At 42.9% G+C, this 27,433-nt stretch overlaps 1 protein-coding gene across 2 annotated transcripts in view; it reads left to right on the forward strand.

The window, feature by feature from the left end:
- LOC311049079 (peroxisome proliferator-activated receptor delta-like) overlaps nt 1-25,291 on the forward strand; it is a 39,648-nt gene extending 14,357 nt beyond the window's left edge. The window contains exons 2-9 of one of the 2 annotated variants that reach the window (XM_084062528.1): nt 1,220-1,520; nt 4,107-4,313; nt 9,574-9,725; nt 13,047-13,185; nt 13,940-14,148; nt 19,595-19,804; nt 21,079-21,322; nt 23,119-25,291. In XM_084062528.1, coding sequence (XP_083918654.1) covers nt 1,316-1,520; nt 4,107-4,313; nt 9,574-9,725; nt 13,047-13,185; nt 13,940-14,148; nt 19,595-19,804; nt 21,079-21,322; nt 23,119-23,366 — 1,614 coding nt within the window. In that variant the 5' untranslated portion in view covers nt 1,220-1,315 and the 3' untranslated portion in view covers nt 23,367-25,291. Of the gene's footprint in view, nt 1-1,212; nt 1,521-4,106; nt 4,314-9,573; nt 9,726-13,046; nt 13,186-13,939; nt 14,149-19,594; nt 19,805-21,078; nt 21,323-23,118 lie in introns of those variants that run through there. The other variant, XM_084062529.1, reaches the window with a different exon arrangement.
- The last annotated feature ends 2,142 nt before the right edge of the window (nt 25,292-27,433 follow it).

Genomic DNA, 27,433 nt, shown 5'->3' on the forward strand with positions numbered 1-27,433 from the left:
TTATTGTCACGATGTTGTGAGCGTGTAGATCGGCAATTTTCTAGAGATTCCAATGCCCATAACTTGCGCGGCGGTCGATACAGAGTACCGATCATCGATACCAGTGTGTAATTTAATCAAATCTGGGACATGGACTCTCAGGGTTCCTTGGGGGGGGGGGGTTCCAAATGGACCCTTATATGTCTGTAACTCACGTTCCCTTTGGTTCCATTTGCACACTTAGTTATGGGGGTCCTTGAAAGTTCTAGGAATTAATAACAATTCCAATAATATTTTTTACAGGGCAGCTGCAAGTTAGTAAAATAGTCATGTAAATAGTACTGTAAGAGGATAAAACAGTCGCACAACATCAACTGAAGCATTCAAAATATGACCGTAAATGACATCTCATCAGCATAGACTGGCCTACTTAGCCTGGTAAACCCTCCCTCCGGAAATCTCATTTCCATTTGATTTCAGGAGTGAGTCTGGCCTGAAGGCTTCTCTGGGCGTTTCTAGCCCGTACACCAAATGGACGAGCCTATCAGCGTCGTCGCTCATTGTTCTGTGATTGACAGCGTACGTTGGCCAATCAGGTGGCGAGTTCGAGTGAGCCCGAATGAAGCCGAGTGCAGCCTGAGCGCAGCCGACAAAAGACGAACGGCAGCCATTGTTGTTGTGCGTTGTCTTCACTTCTTACTTTCGGTTTTAAAACGCTCTCAAACTTCTTTTTTGAGGCACGGAATTTACTTTAGTTGTTTGACTTCACATATGTGGTCAATTAATCATGACAGAGCCTATTTAAAAATAAAAATTTAGAGAACTGGCAGGGGCGGGCAGTGACACGCATGTATCCGAATAAGGCAACCTATTTTGGGCATGGCCATCTCAAAAGTCCCGTTGCGTCACATTAATCTGGAGGTGGTAAAAATGCACTGCAATTGGCTGAAGGGGAACAACGATCATTGGCTGAAGGGGTTGTCAGTCAACGGTATTACTCCCGCCCAACTCCAGCCCACGGCCAATATTGCAGAATGGGCGATCATGCCAGACTCACTCCTGAAATCAAATGGAAATGAGATTTCCGGAGGGAGGGTTTACTAGGCTATGGCCTACTGGCCAATGCCAGTATTTCAGGCAGTATCGGCAGCTTTTCCGATACTGGTGTCAGTATCGGAACAACTCTATTATGCCTTTTTTGTATTTTACATTCTTTTTTTTTTCCATTTTCTCTCTACAGGCTAGTGATGTGGCTGCTATGACGACGGCGGACGGCTGAGTAGCGGTGCGGTGCGGCGGTGGGGAGGGGCTTAAAACGGCGACCGAGGCCAGTTCCATGGAGGCCACGCCCACCAGCAGCACCCGGGGGGGTGTGGTAGTAGTAGTAGCCAGGGGTGGGGGCGGGGCAGCCGAGGACCTCCTGGACCCCCTGCCGGAGAGACAGAGGCGGCCCCGCCCTGCTCGGGGAGGAGGAGGAGGAGGAGGAGGGTGCCAGGTCAACGGGACCTCCCCCGTCAAGGAGGTGCACAGCAGAGGGGGAGGTGAGGGGAGGCCTGTCGACCGCCATCAAGTTTTACTTGATGATAAAGAGGCTCTATGCACAGAAGCCATATTATGAAGACATTCACAGGTGTTACTAATGATACTAATGAAGGCTCTGTTCCATTCTGGTCAAACAGAGTCAGGGTGCTGATATTGTGCATGTTGGCTCACTGGAAACGCTCTGCTACACTAGTGGGTCTACAGTTGGGGTCCAGGGACCCTCATGGGCTTCCAAATGGCCCCTTACAGGTGTGTAACTCTGCGAGTGTACAAATGGAACCAAATGGACCCGTAAATGGATACGGGTCCATTTGGTTCCATTTGTACACTCTCAGAGTTACACACCCGTAAGGGGCCATTTGGAACTCCCACAAGGAACCATGATGGTCCCTGGACCACACTTTGAGACCCACCTGGTGTAGCAGAGTGTTTCCAGTGAGCCAACATGCACAACATCAGCACCCTGACTCTGTTTGAGCAGAATGGAACAGAGCCTTCATTAGCATCATTGGTAACACCTGTGAAGGAAGTAAGGAAGAGGCCCAGTTTCTTTTCAATATGGCTGCTGTGCTTAGAGCCTATAGAGCACCGAAGTCTGACGTAATTTACACATCCTTGGTTTGTCTACCTGGTTCGCGGTTTTCCACCCCCATTCTGAATCCCATAGACGTATTTAATATCGCGTCAAATAAGAACTGTGTTCCAAAAAAATTACTCTTATGGATATGAAGCATCAACTGACGGTGAGAAAACGATAATGTTACTTCCGCCGAATTAGTAAAATTTTCGCCAGAAACAGACTGTATCAAATATAAGTGACTGACTATCATAAACGATACAGAACCTCCTCCCTAACAATATCGCCGAGACAGTTTGTTTATTTTTGGACCACAATTCTTATATGAGACGATTCTATGATGACCCAATGTTATTCTCCATAGAGAAATTACTTTAACCTGGGGATGAGCGAGTGACGTCAGGACTTCTGTACTCTATTGTCACACAAATAATTTTGATTCATGAATAAGTCACCGTGGATTTTACCGCGGCTATTAGGAGTAGTGAGGAAAGACACTCTTAGCCATGGTAAAATCACAGTAAACCACGGCCTCGCTAATTGCTTTTCTGAAACAGTTATCAAATATGGAAACATTAAAAACGTAGTGAAGAAAGAGTCTGTACACAGCTGTAGCTCGGAATATTTTTTTACTTTACAATCAGGTACGCAACATCACATCACCTAACATTTAACTGCTCAATCTCATTGTAAATAAGATATTCCATAGAAATTCACATTTCTTTAATGCCAGATTTAGTTATTACGTTTGCAATCTTCCCATGCAAACTGCTAGCCTAGCATAGTGCGGCTGCAGCAGTGCTGAGACTAGAGCCATATGAAATCCGTTTTATTTTTTTCCCAATTCCGTTTTATTTTTTCCCAAATTCTGTTTTTTCCATTTTAATATTTCTGAATTCTGTATTTTGCTTTTTATGCTCATTTTTACCATAAAAAAAGTGTCTGGTAAGTGGAAATGAATAAATGTTCAAGATATAACAGTCCATACATGGCCCTTGTTGTGTTATACGCAAAAATGTTCCCAAAATAATTCGGTCTAATTCGGTCTGAGCATGCGCAAAATGGCGTCGCCCATGTATTATTGTTTCTATCGTCTTTCTAAGACTATTTCTACGTGGATTTTACTGTTTATAAAGTAGGATGTGGCCATGCAAAATGGTGGTGTCCCGTGGATTTGTAAAAATTTGCGGTAAAAAAATATATTTTACCGCGATTTTTTTTTATTTTCCAAATTCTGCAATATTCCGTGTTTTATTCCAATTCCATTTTTATTGGTCATTTCCGCGATTCCGTCCGCGATTCCGTTAACACGGATTTCATATGGCTCTAGCTGAGACGCCGTCTGATGCGAGTGCCGTTAGTACCGTGGGTTTGTGCAAGACCCGGTAAGGATGCGCTGTGATTGGCCACTTCGCTGTGATTGGCCACTTCGCTGTGATTGACAGTTCTGCCTTGTTGAACTTCTTCTTCTAAACCTAACCTTATCCCTAACCTTAACCTCACAAAAAGTAGCGTTTTAAAAAAAAATATATATATATTGTCCCCGCCGAGATTCGATCACAGGAAGCTTGAACTGAAAGTCTAGTGCTTAACGGGGAACGCTACTGAGACAGCTGGTGCAGTGAGGTTTCCAGGGCTCCAGACTCACTTTTTTCACCCCTGTCCCAGAACCGTCCCAAAATACATATTGAACAAAAGGAATGTAATCCGTCCCCAATTTGTTGTAATTAATTCATTAATGTATTTTATTTGTATTTGTATTTATTTATTATTATCTGATAAATGCCTACATTGTAAAAAGGTTTTAGAAGCACATTATTATTATTATTATTATTGTTATTATTATTGCTGTTGAAATGGCTTGGCAATCCTTTCTATTTTTATACTTGGAAGCGACTCAAGTGACTGGGGGCGTTGCCAATTTGCTCACCGGCTGCAGAGCCTATTTCAACCAATGAGAATGCTTGGTCGGAACCACCTGTTGTATAATGTCATTCTTGTGATCCAGACCCAGGCGAGGGAAAGCTGAAGGCGAAGCTGGAGGGGGAGGAGCCAGAGGGAGAAGGAGGGGAGGAGCCAGAGGAGAAGGGTGTGGCCTCGTGGGACATGGAGGAGGCGGAGCCAGAGGAGGAGGTGGCGGAGCCGGAGGAGAAGGGGAGGAGGTGCCAGAGTACGTGTACCACTGGGAGCCCCGCCCCCTCTAGTAGCTGTACAGGTGAGACGCGAACGGGACTCCCTCTTTTCGGGGTGTTTCGCCCAGGGACCGCCCCTAATAGGCCTATTCCTAACCTTAACCAAAACATGACCTAAAAACATGGCTGTCCTCAAAATATAACTGTAATTAGATACATTTATAGATGAATGTATCCTCAACCAGCTTACTACGTATGTAATGTATTGTACAGTATGTCATGCTGATCAATTGAATACACTGGACCACAATGGAAGCACGCCCCCTGGGTTTTTTGTGTTATCCTTTTAGCATCACCTTTTTTTCTCAACTTGTTTGCTGATGGTAGTCAATGAGGCACATAAAGTGTAGATTTCCAGTTCCGGGTGCAGGTGAGGAAATCATGTTTTTAGCTGTTTATCTTGGTAGGCTGCAGATATCCAACAGAGCCAGCGCAAAACTGATGCGTCACAACGACACATAAACATTGGCTACTGCCAGCGGTGAATGTCAACGTATTTACCGATACGCCGATGCCAGTCAATGAGGCAAATATCGGCCGTAGAGATGGGACGATTTCATGTCACGATTATTGTGGCCAAGATTATTGTGACATTATCGCGATAATCAAAATATGCCCAAAACTCTGCCACTTTTGTGAACCACTTAGAGCAAAGAAATAGCAGATCTACAAGCTCACAACGCGATTTGTTGTGAGTAGGGATGGAGCTCGTTACTTTTTATTGATAATGAGCACCTATTATTAAGAAAAAAGACGCGAGACGAAAAATTCTGAACAGAACCGGTATCTTTTTTTATTGGCCAGATAGTGAGTTTGTGGCTGACCACTATCTAAAATTAAATGAAGATGACAAAAGTTAAAAAATATTTTTGCCTATCATTAAAACAACCATTCATATAATGTGCAATAAGTGTTAAATGGCTTTATATTATGAATAGTACTGTAATAATTACTATAAAATCTCCATGTCTCTTCAACTCTTTATAAACAAAAAATGCGTATTTATTTTTTCTATAATTTTTTCTTTGTTTTAACCAAAATATATCACTCGCACTACATTTTACTAGGGCCTTCAAATACGGTACTTTTCTAACAGACAGAAGGCAAGTGACCTTTTTACTTTTGGAAAATATTATTGAAGAAACGGTTAATGTGTGTACTGTCACTTTAAAAGCGCAATTTATACTTCATCGTATGACGGTGTCACGCACCAAACATAGCCGATCTCCAAGCTCACACTGCGTCTGTTCACACCATGTTGTGAGCTTGTAGATCTGCCATTTTCGGCAACGATAGACTGAGAAGACGGACACGCTCAAGCAACAATAGTTATTCATTCATGCCCACACCCCTGCCCGACCACTCCGGTCTGCCACCTCGGGGCGACTGACTCCCTCGCCACTCAACGGTCCTTCTGGTCGATCGACACGGTCACGACTTTTTTCTGTTCTGGCCCCACAGTGGTGGAATGAACTTCCCACTGATGTCAGGACAGCAGAGTCACTGCCCATCTTTCGCCGCAGGCTGAAAACCCACCTCTTCAGGAAACACTATCCTTCCTCTTTGCCTGGCCTACTTGTTGTTAACTAGTTGTACGAACTCTTGTTTTATTTTTGTATTGTTTTATTGGATCTTGTTTAGTCGATACACTTATTTGTTTTAGCTCGTGCTCATTTGATTTTGCCATTTTTTGTCTCATCTGTTTAAGAAAGTAGGTAGCTGATATATTGCACTTTTACCTTAGCGCTAGGTATACTCTTGGTTGCTTGTTTTTGCAGGAAATGTACTTAAAACTTCTGGTGATTAGTAGTTTTCGTTCCCTACCTATGTTGAATACACTTATTGTAAGTCGCTTTGGATAAAAGCGTCTGCTAAATGACCGTAATGTAATGTAATGTAATGTAATTCATTCGCAGGGAGATCCCAAACGGATTATTATCAATTGGATTATCAAAATTGTCAACGGAGACTTGCTACCTTGGGTAGAAGAGGACGAGGGAAACTTTTGAGCGTTTCACTCGTTAACGCCATTGTTTCACCGCTGCACCGCACATGTAAACACAAAAACGACGCAACCACCCAAGTGTAGAAATGGAACCAAATGGACGCTACAGCCCCCTTAAAATAGTGATGTAGTGAGCCAATAAAATTCCTCTTCCTTGTTTCCCCGGGCAGCGCTGTTTGGCACAACTTGCAGCTATCAATACACTTTTAGACCAACATGTTTGTGCCAGCGTGGGTGATTAGATTTATTTCTTGATCGCCTCTTGTTTTGATAGTCTAGACGTGACGTCATGGGCCACTCGATAACAGGCTCGACAAGCCTAAAGCTTATCGATACCCGGGTCTTGATAAATTCAAGCCCGGGCTTATAGTGGGCTCGGTTTTCGAGCTCCATCCCTAGTTGTGAGCTTGTAGATCTGCTATTTTTGGCAAAGAACTTTGGAGTAGATGGGGGGGGGGGGACAAAAAGCAGGACAATATCGCGATAAATAAATCTGTTCAGTGCAGGTGAAGGAATAACTGTTTTGAGCTGATTTCCTGTACAAAGGAGCCCAGTCTCCTCTGACTTCCTGCTGGCTAATTCATTCCTTCCCAAGGTTATTAGTATTATTTTAATTTTATTTCTGTTCCCACGCTTTAGCCCCGACCTGGCTTAGCTTCTCTTAGCCCTGCCTAATCTTTCACCAATGCACACAGTGCTCACACATTGTTGCCGTCGTGCTGAAACCTTGTATCAACGTTCTCTTCCATCTTTTTATGTTTAATTGTTTTTTTGGTAAATGAATGCCCTACTCCGTCATACAAGCTGGCTATTTTTTTTTAATATTTTTGAAAATGTTTAAAAAAATAATAATTAAAAAGTAACGGTTTTGGACATGCAAGGTTTCCACCCGACTGTGACCATTACGATAAAATCTACAGAATAATTGGAATGGAAACATAAACAAAAACAATGGAAACATGTGTTTTCTTTATTTGGCACAAAATACTGTATCTATCTGTAGTCTCTGTCGGGTTACTCGGGTGAAAACCTTTTATGTCCAAAAACCGTTACTTTTCAGGAAATGGACGAAAAAGAACCTGTGTTCCAATGCACCCGATGTAGTTATTATTTAGTCACAAACCCACACACACTTTATCTCTAACAGCATTCAAAAGTAGCGAAAATAGCAGATATACAAGCTCACAACGCGCCACATCCCGACACGTTGTGAGCTTGTACAACGGCATTTTTTTCTGCTTTTGTGTGACACTGTAGTATGATAAAGTAGGGCATTAGTTTATGAAAAAAAAGACAGCAACAATATAATATTGTCGGCTATGTACATACTATTGGAATGGAAAAACAAGGACAGTGGAAACATGGTTTTCTTTATATTTTACGCAACATAGTATTATCTAAAAAAAAAGTATTGTTCCTTCTGTCTTCATACTCTGAGGTTCCTGAAGACAAAGCAAAACAGCACAGACACAGGGCTAGAGGCTACTTGTAATCCACACACACACACACACACACACACACACACACACACACACACACACACACACACACACACACACACACACACACACACACGCAGAGCCTTGGAGTCTCAGAGTTCAGGGTCTCAACCTCTAGCATTCCTGTCATTCCAGCCACTGTTGGGAGTGCAGCTAGCTACCCCAAGGCCCTGCCACTCTTAAAACCCTGGGCCTTCATTTAACTCTGAGAGCCTTAACTAAATGATAGCAAAGGGACCCGTACGGGTCCCTTTGCTATCATTTAGTTGACGCTCTCGGAGTTAAATGAACACTGAGGGTTTTTACTGTCTGCACTCGCTGCTCCCGGACATAAAAGAGACCATGCTCACAGATGTTTGTTTTTTTTACTTAAAGGAGCACTTCAGCCATTTTCAACTATATTGTCATGTAATTGGTCCTCGCTAATGCTCAAAATAAGATGCCACCATTTCTGTCTACTCACTCTGTGTCTCAGAGGAGGGCTGTGGACAGAAACCAGTTCAGAAACCCGCCTGCCAGTGACATCATCGGTAGGCACATTTGGTCATTTAAAAAAAAAAGTTTTAAAAAAGAATCTATTATAGCATTCTAACTTTCCAGGAATAGAAAGCTTCCAGTTTCTATTAGCTTGGAATCCCCCATCGATGATATAGTTTGTTTTCCAGTTCAGGTTTAAAAAAAAACTAAAGCATATTAAAAACATGGCTGATTAGAAAGCACCGCAGCTGCAGCTAATCATATAGGGCACACGGGAAGCGATAGATGCGCGAGGCGAGGCGAGCGGGCAGTTTGCGGAGGCGGACCGGCAACTGTGAAACTGTCGTGTCCGTGCTCGTTTCACGCACACACATGCTTGCAACGAAGAGCCCAACCCTAAATAAAAAAGACCAGGAAAATTGTCGTCACAATGTTTATTTCTCAATATTATGCTATGCTTATGGGGACATTTGGCCCTCACAAGTATAGTAATACGCACTAGTTTAACAAAGGATAACACAAAAAGCCCCAGGGCGTTTGTTTCCATTGCGGTCCATTGTACTCACTTCATCAGCAATACAATACATGACGGTAAAAGTTCAGTAGCAGCGAAAGGTACATTTACAGAGAAAGGAGGGATGGGGCAGAGAATGCTACTACCAAGGTGTTCAACTAAGGCCAATTGTGATTTAACCCATTAAGACCGAGAACGCATCTGTGTCATTTTCAGATTTCTGTGGCTAATAAAAAAATTGCAGATATACAAGCTCATGGCACGGCACCGAGTGCCGCGCTATGAGCTTGTAGATCTGCTATTTTCTTTTAAAAATCGTGATTTTTTTTTTGTTGCAAATCTTTGAATACATTTTTTAAAGCGAACATTTTTAACTCAAATCTTTGCTTCTGGGGGGTCCCTGGAACAACATTTTTGAGATGGGTGTCCGCGGCCAAATACATACAGTGACATGAAAAGTTTGTGAACCACTGATATATAGCAACATAAGTTTTTTCAAAAAACGGTTTGGATTTAGAAGACTACTATGTAGAATATATTCAAAGATTTGCAAAAAATCCACACATTTTCAAAAATAGCAGATCTACAAGCTCATAGCGCGGCACTCTGTGCCGCGCTATGAGCTTGTAGATCTGCTATTTTTGAATAGCCAAAGGAATCGTAAAATGACACAGATGCGCTCCCGGTTTGAATGGGTTAAAGGTCGGCCATTCTTTTAGGTTAGTTTTGAGTTTGGGGTAGGGAGTTCCTGAATAGCTTTTTGGTGACGCGTTCACTTGTATTTCCAGAGGCATCCCAGACCTCCTCTCCCTCCCTGTCAGAGCAGCTGCTCCTGGGTAAAGATGACGGCGGGGGGGCCGGCATCAACGTGGAGTGCAGGATCTGTGGGGACAAGGCCTCCGGATTCCACTACGGGGTCCATGCCTGTGAGGGATGCAAGGTGAGCACAAAAAAAAAACGTTATTCCACTTTGACTTTCGTGCCATGCCGTCGCAACGTAAGTGTTTCCCCAAACGTTTTATTTTGAGACACAAAAGATGCATTTTATGTCTCCCCCCCAGGACCCAAACTAGTGAAAATAGCCGATCTGCAAGCTCACAACACGTCGCGATGCAACACATTGCAAGCTTATAGATCTGCTATTTTCACTATTTAGTGAAAAAAAAAGTTTTTATTTATTTCCCAATGTTTATTTTATTTTTTATTATAAATCTTTTTTGAGGGGGAGGGCATATTTTTAAATAATACAAATAAATGTCGGAAACAAGAAATAAAGGGATATTTACTCCCATAAAAATGTGTCCGCGACCCACAAATGGTTCCAGACCGACCCAGTGTTTGGGAACCAGTGGTCTAACATATTTCACAGGTTCTGGATGTGTTTCCATAAGCTACACGACCGGGTTTCACATACGGTTCTCAGAACCTCACGGGATCTGCTCAAACGAGGGCTTTTCTTGCTTTTGTTTGTTTGTTTAGTGGGATCGCTGCTTCTCTTTTCATTTTATGCATGGTGAGACACGTTTTCATCTAGATCTAAGATGCACAGCTCTGGATGTATCGTGTATGTTTTGTATCTTGGAAAGACGATGATACGATCTCCCAGCATGCAATAGCATTGGTCAAATTTGCATGGGCCTTTGCCCTTGGGCTCAACCTTCTTCCAGGAGAAGGTCTCTGGATTGAATTCCCACTGATAATTGAAGGCCTGGTAATAGTTAATTGCCACCAAATATGTACAGCTTTCTGTCTTATAGGTAAAGGCTGGATGAAGATGCTGTGCAGAGGGCGTGCTCAGCCAGCATTTGGTCTCTGTGTCAAAGACTTTGATGCACTCATTCCCATTCCTCCCAAATACAAACATCTTTGCCCCGTTGATGGTGGCAGAGTGATATGTTGAAACAGGTGGTGGAGTGCCTCTGGTGTTAATTAAAGACCACACCATCGTGGTGGTGTCCAACTTGTAGATACTAAGTGCGTCTAGTCTGGGTTTGTCCTCCATACACATACTTGGCCTTCCCCATGACACAGGCTGAGTGGTCGCACATCCCCTCTGGAACAGTCCCTGATACCGTAGGCTCGAACAATCTGTGGGTGTCGACATCAAATGCATAAAGCCCGTTGCATGAGAAGCCTCCCCAGTAGCCCCCCCCCAGATGTAGATGACGGCGCACAGAGCGAATCGCAAGGGGTCGTTCTTTCCTCGTTGTCCGTGTCCGTGTGTGTGTTGAAGAGTATTTGTCCTGTCTGATAGAGCTACGCAGCAGATATACCCATATAAAACCAGGGTCGATGAGGCTGACATCATCTGAGCTGGCGTCATATATGTGTGTGTGTGTGTCTGTTTTTTATGGATATTGATATGGATAATGGTATGGATAATTTTCAAAATAAAGTTTGGATCCCAAGGCTAGAATCCATCAGTAGGTCCTAAAAAACCCTCATGCAAAATGTGTCTCTTTTATCCGCTTTGTATCGGTAATGTTAAAAAATAGGGTTAACCCATTAAGACCTGAGGGACCTGAACAGTTTTTGGAAAAAAAATCCCCAAAATAGCCAAAGAAATCTAAAGTGACACAGATGCGTTCCAGGTCTTAATGGGTTAAGGTACTGGACTAAAAGACAGACAGGGCAATACACAACCACACACAGGCCCTAAAGACTACTGGGGCTGTGACACGCCCCCCCCAACAAATTGCCAAAATCCCCTGCAATATTGTTCTGTTGGCATTCACTCTGGTTTTGATCTTCAAGTGCTGGAAGGTGTGTGCCTGGCACCTGAGCATCCTGCAACGTTGTTGAGTTTGTGTATGCTCCAAGTGGCAGCACTGGTGGAAAGATGCCACATAATGACTATAGGCTCTATGCACAGCAGCCATATTATCACTTCCTTCCCAGGTGTTACCAATGATACTAATGAAGGCTCTGTTCCATTTAGTGTAGCACAGTGGTTTCCACGACCCCCATAACTCTGAGAGTGTACGAATGGAACCAAATGGACCCTTACGGGTCCATTTGGTTCCATTTGTACACTCTCAGAGTTACACACCTGTAAGGGGCCATTTGGAAGCCCATGAGGGTCCCTGGACCCCAACTGTAGACCCACTGGTGTAGCAGAGTGTTTCCAGTGAGCCAACATGCACAATATCAGCACCCTGACTCTGTTTGACCAGAATGGAACAGAGCCTTCATTAGTATCATTGGTAACACCTGTGAATGTCTTCATAATTATGGCTGCTGTGACTAGAGCCTATTGTCCCTTCAGGATAAGGCCTGTGCAATGTGGCAACTGGACGCTTGTGTTCCAGCATACAGAGTGGCAGCATTATTTGGTGTCAGCCCTGGTACCATTTCCAAACTTTAGGACCAAGTTCCGTGAGACTGGCGAAGTCAAAGTCAGGAAGATCAGCTTTGGCGTGCTGTACGTACTAGAGTGACCAACAGAACCACGTTGGCTGACTTGCAACAAATCCTGGTTGAGGAATGGGATGTCATCCCACAGCAAAACGTGACTAGGTTGGGGACCAGCGTGAGAAGGAGGTGCCATGTTGTTGTGGCTGTGTATGGATCTTCCACATGCTACTGAGGTCGCTGACACTGAGTGTAAAATGTATGAAGTTTAAAAATGGCCAGTATGTGTTGATCTTTCATTATTATTGTGGGAGAGTGTAATCATTCAATCCACCAAGCAACAAGAACTATTGCAGGGGATTTTGGCAAAACAAGTTGGGGCGCTACCCACACGTTTAGCTGTGTTGCTCATTCCACGAATGCCCGATCCTTACAACTTACACCTCGTTGTAAAGGTGACTAATCAACAATATAAATGATATTAAATACTACCAATTGTTATTACTAAAGGGGAGACATAACCAACCGAAGTTAAGTTTCCTGTGTGTGTGTGTGTGTGTGTGTGTGTGTGTGCGTGGCAGTCTGGCTGTCAAAAAGTGCATAGGGCAGATATGGCAAATAACTGATATATGTAAGGAAAAAACTGACACATTGATTTAATGATGTTGTACTTTCAAAATATAGTAAAAATTGTGGGAAATAGCAGATCTACAAGCCCACAACGTGTCGTGTCGGGACACGGTGTGTGCTTGTAGATCTGCTTTTTCCGCAACTTTCGAAAAACGATTATCTCAAATAATTGCCATTAGGCGATTATGTAACTATTGTGACTGTGTATTATATGGTTGTGCGTGTACAGTGTTTGTACACCGAGGATGTGATGCTGTAGCATGTGATGTGTGTTTTCCAGGGTTTTTTCCGGAGGACCATCAGGATGAAACTGGAGTACGAGCGCTGTGAGCGCAGCTGTAAGATCCAGAAGAAAAGCAGGAACAAGTGCCAGTACTGCCGCTTCCAGAAGTGCCTGCAACTGGGCATGTCCCATGATGGTGAGACACACGCATGCACTCGCGCGCGCACACACACACACACACACACACACACACACACACACACACACACACACACACACACACACACACACACACACACACACACACACACACACACACACACACACACACACACACACACACACACACACACACACACATACTCACAGCGTGCACACACCAGTGTTAATTTTGACAGCACATTTTTATTTTGTCATAAATAAACCTTTTAATGATCAATAAACTTTTGAATAAAATTCCAATTAGTCATATTTTGCTAAGGCTTGTGTTTTCAGTGGTTTTACGCTAGATGACCGCTGTTCGAGTCACCATTTGACTCCAAGTGAAGCAAAGAAGCAGTAAATCGCGTGATCGCAAAAAAAAACTGCCACATTCACTTACATGTTAATGGATTGATTGATTGATTGATTGACTTTTGATTGATTGATTTCATATACATATATAGTAATGTAAATATGGATTCGGAAAATTGCATTTTCTCTGCTTTCTGTTGCTTTTTGGCAAAGACAACCTACATTCAACTGCTACCTACCGGATGCACCGCGGTTGATTCGAACCCCTAGATCTCTCCAGACATGTTGTCAACATTTGAGAACACCGGTTCTGTTTCCCCCCGTTTCCTGAAAAGTAACTGTTTTAGACAGTACAGTGCAAGGTTTCCACCTGACCGCCATGACATTTCCTGGTCCCTTCAATCCATGCTAAGCACGCAGAGTGTCTCCCTCCACAGCCATCCGTTACGGCCGGATGCCCGAGGCGGAGAAGAGGAAGCTGGTGGCGGGCCTGCTGGCCGGGGAGAGCGGCAGCCCCGGCGGCAGCCCCAGCGGCACGGACTTCAAGACCCTGGCCAAGAGGGTGAACAACGCCTACCTGAAGAACCTCAACATGACCAAAAAGAAAGCCAGGAGCATCCTGACCGGCAAGACCCCCTCCAACCCTGTACGTACCTTGATACCTAAACACCAGCCTGTGCGTGTGTAATGCCTAAAGACCAGCCCGTACGTATCTGATTGATTGATTGATTGATTGATTGATTGCTTTATTAGTCAGAAATGTAAACGGCACGTGCTTACAGTCAGACATTAAGGCTAAAAGGATAACCTTTGTGGTCCTATGTATTAAATTCATCAACATAGCTATATATTTTGTTTTTTGGACCCCCTGGAACCCCCTCAAGGACCCTTGGGGGTCTAAATGTGTTAATATAACTTCAAAATCAGTTTAACCACTTTAACCCTAAATACAGTGGCTATTTGAAAATAGATGATCTACATTCTACAAGGTCACTGTACTATTTTTAAAAGAACATTGAAGAAATTGGGGATATTTTTTGAAACATTTAACAACACAAATCTTATATGGGGGTCCCCTGGCACAAAATATTTTTGAATGGGGGGGTCCACGGACAAAAGTTTTGGGGTCCTTGACGTGAAAACGCTTGAGAACCACTCCAAAATGTGTCATAGGTCACACTGTAACTTTTTATCATGTTGTGTCTGAGGGAGGAAGACAGGGAACTGGGTCATGTGTCAGCGTACAGTAAACACAACGTGTGAAAGGGTCAAAAAATGGACCCCATAGGGTCCTTCCTGTCTCCACTGTTGTGTCTTCCATTGGTGGAAGTACTCGGGTGTTTTACTATTCAAAAATAGCAGATATACAAGCTCATAGCGCGGCACCGAGTGCCGCGCTACGAGCTTGTAGATCTGCTATTTTAGAGAAATCGTGAAAATGTGTGCAAATCTTTGAATAATATATATTTTTTTAAAGCAAACAATTTGTAACTCGAATCTTTGCTTCTGGGGGGGTCCCTGGAACAACATGTTTTGAGATGGCGTCCACGGCCGAATACATATCATTTTGGGGGGGTCCTTGACATGAAACAGTTTGAGAACCACTGATATTATAGCAACATAGGTTTTTTTCAAAAAACATGTTTTTTTATAAGACATTTGTAGAATCCCCCAAAAGGCAAAGATTTAAGTTACAAATGTTTGCTTTAAAAATATATAGGAGATCTACAAGCTCATAGCACGGCACTCGGCCATTGGAGTAGTATGGTGGTGTTTACCTGCAAAAGCACATTGCCCTCTCGCTGTGTTTTGGTGGTTTTCACTGTTTGTTTTGGTAGACGGGGATGTTTTTTTTTGGGGGGGGAGGTCTACCAAAACAAACAGTGTAAACACCAAAATACACAGCTTATCTACAAGCTCACGGACACGTTGTGAGCTTGTAGATCAGCTGTGTTTTTTGTTGTTGTTGTTGTAATAGCCAAAGTATAAAACACGGCGTAATTGATTAAGGCATGTTTTGTAATAACAATCAAAATCTGCAGAGCGTAAAGTAAAAGTACCTCAGAATTGTACTTAAGTACAGTAATGAGTAAATGCACTTAGTTACTTTCCACCACGGCTATCAAGTATACTTTGTGTCTCTCTTAAGAACTCATGCAGGATAGAGTGCCTCCCAGTGGCTCCACGTGGAGGTGCTGCCCTAGAACAGTTCAAACTATTCATTTAACCAGTGGTTCTCAAACCTGCTCATGTCCCCTGATTTGAGCTAAAAAAAAGCAGGGGTCCGCAGCCAAATACATATCATTTTGGGGGTTCCTTGACATGAACAGGTTTGAGAGCCACTGTACATACTGTACCAGCTGCTGTGTTCATTCACCTTATGTCTAAACCTCATGTACATACTGTATGGATGGATATCCCCCCCCCCCCCCTCATGGACTCATGGTGTACGAAAAAAATGTCCACTGATGAAAACTAAATAAAACACTAAGCTATGATGACTAAAACAATGACAAAATATTTTGACAACTAAAATGTTAGGGAGGGACTAGTGGAGAAGAGATCCAGTAGAACTCTAAAGCCAAATTCCATTCCCCAAAGCTCGGTCACTCGCTCACTCTCCTCGCTTCCTCCACTCGCGCCTAAGCCCCGCCCCTGCGAGGAGCCGAGGATTATTTGCGAGGACGAGTGGTCGAGTGGTTGCCCTCAAAGGATCGGACTGCACTCAGCAGCGTCATTTCAAAGCGACGGCAAATTCCGTGATCACTTATGACATCTCACACAGCTGGACCAGAGCCGTGGATGAAAATATACATGCATAGAATAATATGCAGGTATAGAATTATACAGAATATAAAAATAGACAATTCCTCAATGTGGATGGCCCCATCGTTATCTTTATAGTTAACATTGTTGTGCAAGGCCATTTATTCCTGAAATAGTGAATGAAGCGCCAGGATGAGCAAACTTACATTTATGAATTTAATCCTGACCTGTCCCTCTTTTTGCTCGTACAGTCCCCAGAATCCCAGTACAAAAATGTACTCCATGAAGTGTAGATCATGTGTGTCAAAAAGGAAACGTCGCAGCCGAGGGGCGCGCAGAACCGTGGATGCATATTTATAGCAGAAACAGCTTCACATTTAACTATAGCCATACTCATTCAAATCTGAACAGATTCTTAAAATGTAAAATGCTCTATTAGCTGTGAAGGGTCTTCTTTCATGTGTATCAGTCATGATTGTTTCGCCATCAAACAATAACAAGCAAAAAGGAAATATCGGCGGGTCCTTCTTCTCCATTGCGCTGCTCGCGCACCTCTCGTCCTAAAACACCGTCGCCCCAGGTCTAATCCGGCGGCCTCGGCCCGCGAAAAAAGTGGGGCAGTGTGTTTTAGGACGAGCGTTCCGTTTTCCACCCGTTGTCTTTTCTTTTTCTTCGTCCCAGAAGTTAACAATGTTAACATAATCTTTGTCACAGTCATTTATAGTAGTCTGTGCACTGCATTGAGGCATGCACAAAGAGAAACTATCAGCTTTTGAGACAGAATAAATGTGCACAATATATTTTACAATGTATAATTGTATTATGCTTTGAGAGTGGTCGAGCATACACTTGATGTACACTCGCTCAATGCGGAAGTGGAGAGCCTCCTCGCCTCCTCCACTCGACTCCACTCGCCTCCTCCAAGAAGCACATGAACAATTGGACCGCGACTACATCCGGTTCGAAGTCGGAGTGACCGAGTGGGAGTGAGCGAGTGGCCGAGATTTTCGGTATTGGAATTTGGCTTAAACCTTCACACTCGCTCACTCTCCTCGCGTCCTCCACTTTCGCCTAAGCCCCGCCCCTGCGAGGAGGAGAGGATTGAATGCGAGGAGGGAGTGGTCCACCCGTTGGCCTCACAGGATCGGAATGCACTCTATAGCGTCCTTTCAAAGCGACTGCAAATCGGATCGTACAGCTGGATCACTGAAACCAGAGTCGTGGATGAAAATAATATACATGCATAGAATAATATACAGGTATAGTCCAGGGGCCAAGCCAGATTTTGGTACCACCTAAGGTGGCCGTACATTTTTGGTATTTTTGTATTCCTACATGTCTCTAGTTTATATTTTGGTATGATACATCTTCCAATTCAGTAGCTTAATGACAGTAATCACTCTAAACCGGCTAATGTATCCGGTAGGAGACACAAAGTAGAACCTTTGTGTCTCCTACCGGAAATACACCCAGGCATCAAATTATTGCGACAAAAAACAAAATATATCCATGTATTCAAGGCTTCATGGGGTGTGCAATTGATAGAAAATAAATCATTTTTTGGGTGAACTCCTCCTTTAAGTTTCCCAGGGGGACTCTCTGCCCATTCAGCTATGACCACCCTAGACCGAAGGAGGGTCAACTTTTACAAGCTTATGGAAAGCAGTCTTTTTGCAAACACCAAAAATCTGATAAGTTATCAATTGCACACCCCATGAAGCCTTGAATACATGGATACATTTTGTTTTTTGTCGCAATAATTTGATGCCCGGGTGTATTTCCGGTAGGAGACACAAAGATTCTACTTTGTGTCTCCTACCGGATACATTAGCCGGTAGGTAGTGATAACTGCCATTAAGCTACTGAATTGGAATATGTATCATACCAAAATATAAACTAGAGACATGTAGGAATACAAAAATACAAGAACTTTACGGCCACCTCAAGTGGTACCAATTTGTGAAAATATCAGTGTTGGCCCCTGGACTAGTATAGAATAGTACATAATAGAAGAATAGACAATAGGCTCTATGCACAGCAGCCGTATTGTAAGACATTCACAGGTGTTACCAATGATACTAATGAAGGCTCTGTTCCATTCTGGTCAGACAGAGTCAGGGTGCTGATATTGTGCATGTTGGCTCACTGGAAACACTCCCAAATGCCCCTTTACGGGTGTGTAACTCTGCCTTCATTAATATCATTGGTAACACCTCTGAAGGAAGTGATAATATGGCTGCTGTGCATAGAGCCAATTCATCAATGTGAATGGCCACATCGTTATCATTATAGTTAACATTGTTGTGCAAAGCCATTTATTCCTGAAATAGTGAATGAAGCGCCTGGATGCGCAAACTTACATTTATGAATGGAATAAATGGAATCCTGACAGTCACCCCCCCCCCCTTCATATTCAGTCTACATATAAATACAATACATTATATTAAACATAATCTTTGTCAGTCATTTATAGCAGTCCATGCATTCAGTCATGCACGAGACAGGTGAAGTGTGCACAATATATTACAATGTAAATAATTGTATTATGCTTATATCACACAACGCAATAAAGCCAGCGGCTTGTCACATGTAGTTACTTTATCAGCTGAAGCTCTATAATTCCGCATTATGAAGATGTGTGTGTGTGTGTGTGTGTGTGTGTGTGTGTGTGTGTGTGTTCATGTGTGTGTTGGGGCAGCGAGTGGGCGGGGGCGTCCGGTGTTTTCGCCACTGTCTCGGGTTTCAAGCAGTGTTTGTGTGGCCACATGTGGAGGAGGACCATGTATATGTCACAGGAGAGGGAACAAAACATGTACACGTGATGCGGGAGTCTTCCGCGAGGAGACGTGAAACTCTGCCGAGCCTACACTTAATGTACACTCGGTGAAGGCCGCTCCAAGCGCACTCGGAGAGCCCGCTTGGCTCCTCCAAAAAGCTAATTACCAATTGTGACAAAACTATTTTGAGTGACCGAGTGTGAGTGAGCGAGTGGGCGAGATTTTGGGTATTGAAATTTGGCTTAAAACAAGTCATTTTATGCTTGTTTGTGCGCAGGTGTCGCACTCGGAAAATAGCTGATCTACATGCTTGTAGATCGGCTATTTTCGGCACACAGCTAAGTATAAGTCAGGCATCACAGCCCGCCAAAATACATTTTAGTCGACTAAATCAACTGTTGATTTAGTCGGCTAAAACTAGCCTAAAGGTAAAACACTTCAAATGACATTTAAGTGGGATTTTATTCAAAAGACTATGACTAAAACAAAATCTAAATTTGCTGTCCAAATTAACAGTTTGTCTGTTTGTTTGTTCTTGTTTCTATGCAGCCGTTTGTCATCCATGACATGGACACGCTGTGGCAGGCAGAGAACGGTCTGGTGTGGAACCAGCTGATCAACGGTGGCACGCCGCCCAACAAGGAGATCGGCGTGCACGTGTTCTACCGCTGCCAGTGCACCACGGTGGAGACCGTGCGAGAACTCACCGAGTTCGCCAAGAGCATCCCGGGGTTCGTCAACCTCTTCCTCAACGACCAGGCAAGAGAGAAATGTTTAGTTTTTTTAGTAGTTAGTTTGTTTTTACACAAAAGTAATAGGCTCTATGCACAGCAGCCATATTGGGAATGAATTGGGCCCCTTCCTTACTTCCTTCACAGGTGTTACCAATGATACTAATTAAGGTTCTGTTCCATTTAGTGTGGCATAGTGGTTGTCTTATTTTCAAGGACCCCCATAACTCTGAGAGTGTACAAATTCCATTTGTACACTCTCAGAGTTACACATCCACCATAAGGGGCCATTTTGGAACCAAAATGGAGTGTTTCTAGTGAGCCAACATGCACGATATCAGCACCCTGACAAGAATGGAACAGAGCCTTCATTAGTATCATTGGTAACACCTGTGAAGGAAGTAAGAAGAGGCCCAATTTCTTTCCAATATGGCTGCTGTGCATAGAGCCTATTAGAAAGGTGGTTGAAAGTATCATTTCATTCGGGACCAAATTGTCACATGATTTTCTCAAACTTTTTCATTTCAAGGACCCCCAAATGAATGTGTTTAGTCGCGGGACCCCCCATCTGAAAATATTTGGTGCCAGGGACCCCGAGAAGAGAAGATTTGTGTTAACAAACAACAGCTATTTCTGCTATTTTTGGAAAATGTTTGAAAATGTATGAACATTTTTCAACATGGAAACGATTATGATGATCATGCAAAAATAATTGCGATTATCTGAAATGATTGCGATTAGTCGATTATGTAATAATAGGCTCTATGCACAGCAGCCATATTGGAAAGAAATCTGGCCTCTTCTTACTTCCTTCACAGGTGTTACCAATGACACTAATGAAGGCTCTGTTCCATTCTGGCCAGGGCGCTGATATTGTGCATGTTGGCTCACTAGAAACACTCCATTTTGGTTCCCAAATGGCCCCTTATGGTGGGTGCGTAACTCTGAGAGTGTACAAATGGAACCAAATGGACCCTCACGGGTCCATTTGATTCCATTTGTACACTCTCAGAGTTATGGGGGTCCTTGAAAATAAGAAGACCACTGTGCCACACTAAATGGAACAGAGCCTTAATTAGTGTCATTGGTAACACCTGTGAAGGAAGTAAGGAGGGGACCCAATTCATTCCCAATGTGGCTGCTGTGCATGGAGCCTATAGTGACGAAGAAGGGCATTCATTTACGGAAAAAAACACAGAGGTCGTTTCTGCCCGACAACAGCGTTGGTTTGCCAGCGTTTTGGCTGCCCCGCCACTCCTCTTGACTCCCCAATGTGGCGCTCTGGGTCCCCCCCCTCTGCAGGTGACCCTGTTGAAGTACGGCGTGCACGAGGCCATCTTCGCCATGCTGCCGTCGCTGATGAACAAAGACGGGCTGCTGGTGGCCAACGGGAAGGGCTTTGTCACGCGCGAGTTCCTGCGCAGCCTGCGCCGGCCCTTCAGCGAGATCATGGAGCCAAAGTTCGAGTTCGCCGTCAAGTTCAACGCCCTGGAGCTGGACGACAGCGACCTGGCGCTGTTTGTAGCCGCCATCATTCTATGTGGAGGTGAGAGTGACTGTTTGTAGCCGCCATCATTCTATGTGGAGGTGAGAGTCACTGTTTGTAGCCACCATCATTCTTTGTGGAGGTGAGAGTGACTGTTTGTAGCCGCCATCATTCTATGTGGAGGTGAGAGTGACTGTTTGTAGCCGCCATCATTCTATGTGGAGGTGAGAGTGACTGTTTGTAGCCGCCATCATTCTATGTGGAGTTGAGAGTGACTGTTTGTAGCCGCCATCATTCAATGTGGAGGTGAGAGTGACTGTTTGTAGCCGCCATCATTCTATGTGGAGGTAAGAGTCACTGTTTGTAGCCGCCATCATTCTTTGTGTAGGTAAGAACAGTGTTGATTTTGTCGACTAAAACTATGACGAAAAATGTTCGTCGCCTTCCCTTACTGACGAAAACAAAATAAAAACTAAGCTACGATGACTAAAACTAGGACTAAATATATTGACAATTTTGTCAACAAATAAAAACTAGACTAAAATGTTAGAGCTAGTGGAGAACTAAAAGACAAGCCATTTTATGGGTGTACACTGTGACGTGTTGTGAGCTTGTAGATCGGCTATTTCCTGGTCCACAGGCATTACGACGCCATCAAGCCCTGCCAAAATACATTTTAGTCGACTAAATCAACTGTACTGTCTACTGTCTACTAAATCTAAGACAAAAACTAAAACATTTTAGATCACTAAAACTAAATGGAATTTTATTCAAAAGACTACGACTAAAACTAAATAAAAATATCAACGCTGGGTAAGAGTCACTGTTTGTAGCCGTGTTCATTTAGTAGACTAAAACTATGACGAAAATGTTTTGTTGACTACCTTTTCTCAGTGACGAGCTTGTAGATTGGCTATTTTCGGCACACAGGTAAGTATAAATCAGGCATTATGACGCCATCAAGGACTGCCATAATACATTTCAGTGGTCTCTTATGGTATTTAGTATTTAACTAAAACTAGACTAGAGTAAAACCAAAACATTTCAGATGACTAAAATACGACTAAAGCTAAAGACTTTGACTAAAACTGGATAGAAATTCACTGCCAACATTAACACTGGTTAATAGTTAATAGTACCTACCGCTGTTTGTAGCCGCCATCATTCCGTGGGGAGGTATTTTGTTTGTTTGTTTGTTTGTTTTCCTCTCACAAAATATTTTTTAAAAGATACTATGAGGGAGAATGCCTAAAAATCCTCCAGAGGCTTGAGAAGTGACATTCTCTGGGTAAATGTGTACATTAAGTTTAGGGTAAAATTACGTCAATGTGGCAAAATACACACATCTGTTACAAAGAAAACATTCAGAGACACACAGTACAGTATGTCATACAGGTACAGTAGAGAAAAGACAATAGACAATGTTTAGTACAAAAGATAATACATGTCAAAAACATGTATTATTACACAAGTACTGAATCAAGCAACTTATAAACTGTCTGGGGTGTTCACAAAAGCCCAAGTAGACGTTAAAATGACCCCAAACATGTTTGAAAGTGAAATATCCCTTATTTCATATTTTATACGTTGGCTATTCAAAAATAGCAGATCTACAAGCTCACAGTTTGTACGGTACATCTGTTATTTTTGAAAATATTGAAAATGTGAGCTTGTACATCTGCTATTTTTGAAAATAATTAAAAAATCTTCTCCTCTGGGGGTCCCTGGCGCACAAAAACTTTTCAGATGAGAGGGTCTGTGGCAGAGTAAGGAATAAAAAGTCACGAAAATATTGTTCTGTCCAAAATCAACACACTACAGCCCTGGCACTAATACTAAATCCTCTCGTCTTCCAGACCGTCCGGGGCTGATGAACATCAAGCAGGTGGAGGAGATCCAGGACGGCATCCTCCAGGCCCTGGACCACCACCTGCAGGCCAACCACGCAGACTCCTCCTACCTCTTCCCCAAGCTGCTGCAGAAGATGGCCGACCTGCGGCAGCTGGTCACCGAGAACGCCCAGCTGGTGACCAAGATCAAGAAGACCGAGTCGGAGACCTCGCTGCACCCGCTGCTCCAGGAGATCTACAAGGACATGTACTGATGATTGCTCTTGGGAGATCTGCTAGCTAGGACATGTGCTGAGGATCTCCTAGGACGTGCACTGAGGCTCCACAAAAGCTGGCGCAAGAAATGCGCGGGCACTCAGAATGGCCTCGCGGAGATCGGAAAGACTGCCGTTATTATGGGCTTTGATATGCTTCGTTGCGGGCGGTGCGCGACACCGCTGCGCGGCCAAGTGTTCCGGAAGTGCATCGTATTGCTGCCATTCCAGAAGGGGGAGGGGGACGAAATCCTATCACATTGTAACGTGAAAAGTTTGTTTTTCTATATATTTTTTTAAAAGATATTTCTGGGGCTTTTTATGCCTTTTTATATTGATGGTCCAAACAAGTGAAGAACGACAGGAAACAGGGAGAGAAAGTCGGCGAGTGACATGCAGCAAAGGGTCCCGCCTGGCTCGGGAATCGAACCCAGGACTCGCTGTCAGGCATCAGAGCCTTAACCACTCAGCCGTCGGCCCCCGAAGATGTTATTTCATAATAGAACAATATTATTTTGTTAAAACCTGAAACGTTATTACATAATAGGATTTGTCTTTTTCTCCTGGCATGGCAGCAATGCGCTTCCGTAAAAGCGCAAACCCGGCTTTACTCCGATATACTGTCGGATCCATCAGACCCGGCGGGCTCCTCCGCCCGGGGGTTTTCAAAAACGAAAAACTCGACAAAACCTTCACGTTTTCGCGGATTGAAAAGCAAATTATGAAGGCATGATCAAAAAAGAAAAGGTGCTGCGTGAGTTCAATAAAACCCATCGGTTCTGCAATGCAACGGATGATCCGACTACGACTTCCGATGTTTCAACGGAAAACGGACTGTTATTAATACATGAATGGATGTATGTGTGAACCAGGCTTAGCCGGGCTGTGTCCCGGTCAACCTCTACCGGGACACTAAACAACATGGTATTCCAGGAGAATACCGCGCCCTCTATGGGACAACCTACAAGAACACCCACAATCCTCTTTGCTTTTTTTCTCTCTCTCTCTTTAGCGGATGATCAGTGTTTTTATAATATATACATCTTTTGTAGTCTTATCGCCGAGGTTGGGAGCGTTTTTATACGAACGGTCAAAAAACCCCATTCTCAACCCTGGACACCGGGGGGGGGTGCGGGGGCTCATGTTACCAAGACTTTGTATCTTCTTTTTTTACCTTGAGAGGTTTGTTACACAGACGGACAGTGGCGTCCACAGACACTCTGTCATCTTATTGTTGTGTTCCTATTGGGTCCCCCTTATAGCAGTCGTTCTCAAACTGTGGGTCACCAGGGAGTCCTCAAAATGTCCCCAAAATGTTGGTTAAACAAACCTACATACAGTATAAGTGTACACAGGGTATCTGCACATTTCTAAAGTGACAATTTAAGTACTTTTAAGACCTTATTAATACCTCTAAAATTAAAAAAATAATAAAAAAAAAGACCATTACTGCGTTAAAAGTAATCAAGGTGTGGGGGTCCCCTCAGGGTGGGGGTCCCCAGTTCAAATATTTTTTGAACCGAAAAGATTAAACGAAAACTAAAATTCAATTCCGAAGGTTCAAATATCTTTCGAACTGGGCACTTGAAAACAGCGGCTTGAAAAGTTTGAGAACCACTGCCTTAAAGCAGTGGTCCAGGGACCCTCTGGGTTCCTTGAGAGGGTTTCAAATGGACCCTTGTATTTGTAACCTCTCGTAAGTCCTTGAAATTAAACAGTTTGAGAACCTCTGTCTTATATACAAGGATTTAAAGTTCTCAGTCGCCACGACTGATTTCAGTTTTTTTACTCAGATTAAAGAGTATTCGAATAGGTCAAACTAGCGATAGAATACATGTTCTATTGCTTGAATTGTTAATTCATGTTCAGAAGCATCTTCCATAATGGTCTGGAATATTTCATAAATGCAAAGCTTAAACCTTCAATCCGTGATTTCTTCAACTGGTTGGCTGTATGTAAGATCAGCAAGAACATAGGTTTAGAATGATAATAGCTAAACATTATAATTCTACATATTGTTCTATAGGGCTGGGGCGATATGATTTCAAATCAATATCACCATTATTTCAAACGTTTGCCTCGATTATGATTAATGAACGATAATTTGTTTTGATAGTGAAAATAGCTAAATTAGCAAACCTGCAAGCTTGTTGTGAGCTTGTAGATTGGCTATTATATTTGCTATAGTGGCTATAATACAGGGTCAAGTGGTTAATCAGACTAATCGATGTATTCAAACTCAAATTTAGGTTCACAGATTTCACAAATCATAGATTGGGAGTTAGGGCGGCCTAACAACAGTTTACAGTGGAGAGATTTCTATTAGCTTTAATCCCTGTACAATTATATATTCTAGAAAGTATTTAACGCAGGGACAACCTGCTACGCCATGGGTCTTCAACAGGGGGTCCGGGACCCCTAGGGGGTCCTCAGAGTTACTACCGCCAAATATTTGTGTGATTTTAACTTTTTTTCTTTTTTTCCCCCTTTAACTTTTTTTCTTTTTTTCCCCCTTTAACTTTTTTTCTTTTTTTTCCCCCTCCCACATTAACCACTTGAACCGTAGAGTTCCTATTATGGGGGGAAAATTCGCCAAAAATGGATCTACAAGCTCAAAGGTCAAGTTTACAAAGAATTGAAGGTTCAAGTGCGGTTAAATGTCCAAAAAAACACATCGAAGAGATAATGTGTAAACAAAAAAAATGAATTAAATACAATCACTGATGACAGTGCTGTCAAACAAGTCTATTAAGCTATCGAGGAAATTAAAACAGTTTAATCTGCAACACTTGTATAGCGTATACAATATGTAGTGGGGGTCCCTGCTTCATCTCTCTCTCAGCTAAGGGGGGTCCCTTGGCTTGAAAAAAAAACCTGTGCTACGCCAACGGTTTATATTAGACACCTTGTATAAAAGACAACATTTTCTGTCCTATTAAGCTAAAATGGAAAAAGCTCAAAGGCTCGGCTGACAGTTTCTTTAACCACTTGAACCCTGGTGTCCCTATTCTGGGGGCGAACATTCTGCAAACATGGCTGATCTACAAGCTCGACAAGATCAGCTATTTTCGGCGAGGCGATTTGGTGTAGAGGGAAATACTAGAGCGTCTCGAACAGGGTTGCAACTATCGATAATTTCCTTAGCAATTAATCTATCAATTACTTTTTTGACTAATCGAATAATAGGAGAAGCCTGTTTTTTTTTCTCCTGTTTTTGTAAAAAAAAAAATATATCGACGAATCAACGCAATATTGTGTGCGAAAATAGCCGATCTATAAGCTTGTAGATTGAAAATGCGTTGCCGTATTAACCTATTAAGACCTGAGGCAGATTCTACAAATGCCTTCTAAATCAGTAGTTCTCACACTTAAATAATTGTTTTTTGTTTTAAATTTTCAAAATAGCAGATGTACAAACTTGCTTGACGCGCTGTGAGCTTGTATATCTGCTATTGATAATAATAGCCAACGCTAAAATATAAAGTTAAAAGGATACTTTCCCGGTTTTAATGGGTTAAAAATGTTTTTTTTTATCGATTATTTCATTAAAGTTTATAAAGTTTTTATGATCAAAGTAATAGATTCGTTGAACTATTGCAACCCTAATCTAATTAAGAGCCCTGACGGACACCGCTCAACTGAATAAAAAGGGGTTTAAGTGGTTAAAATATAAAAATCGAATCATACATCACATCAAGGCAGCCAATCACCTGTCGGTTGATTTGCTTTAGGATTTCAACGATTCCTCCTCCATCCTAAGCATTTTAAGGATTCCCTCTTAACAGTCCGATTCCTTAATTGGTGGTGCTTGAAATCAAAAGGTTTGAGAACCACTGGTATTGTAATAGGCTCTATGCACAGACAGCAGCCATATTGGAAGGAAATTGCGCGTCTTCCTTACTTCCTTCACAGGTGTTACCAATGATACTAATGAAGGCTTTGTTCCATTTCGTGTAGCACAGTGGTTCTCAAACCTTTCAATTTCAAGGACCCTCCATAACTCTGAGAGTGTACAAATACGGGTCCATTTGGTTCCATTTGTACACTCTCAGAGTTACACACCCCCT

This window comes from Gymnoscopelus microlampas (assembly GCF_963454915.1).
Source record: "Gymnoscopelus microlampas genome assembly, chromosome: 7".
Classification (NCBI taxonomy): domain Eukaryota; kingdom Metazoa; phylum Chordata; class Actinopteri; order Myctophiformes; family Myctophidae; genus Gymnoscopelus; species Gymnoscopelus microlampas.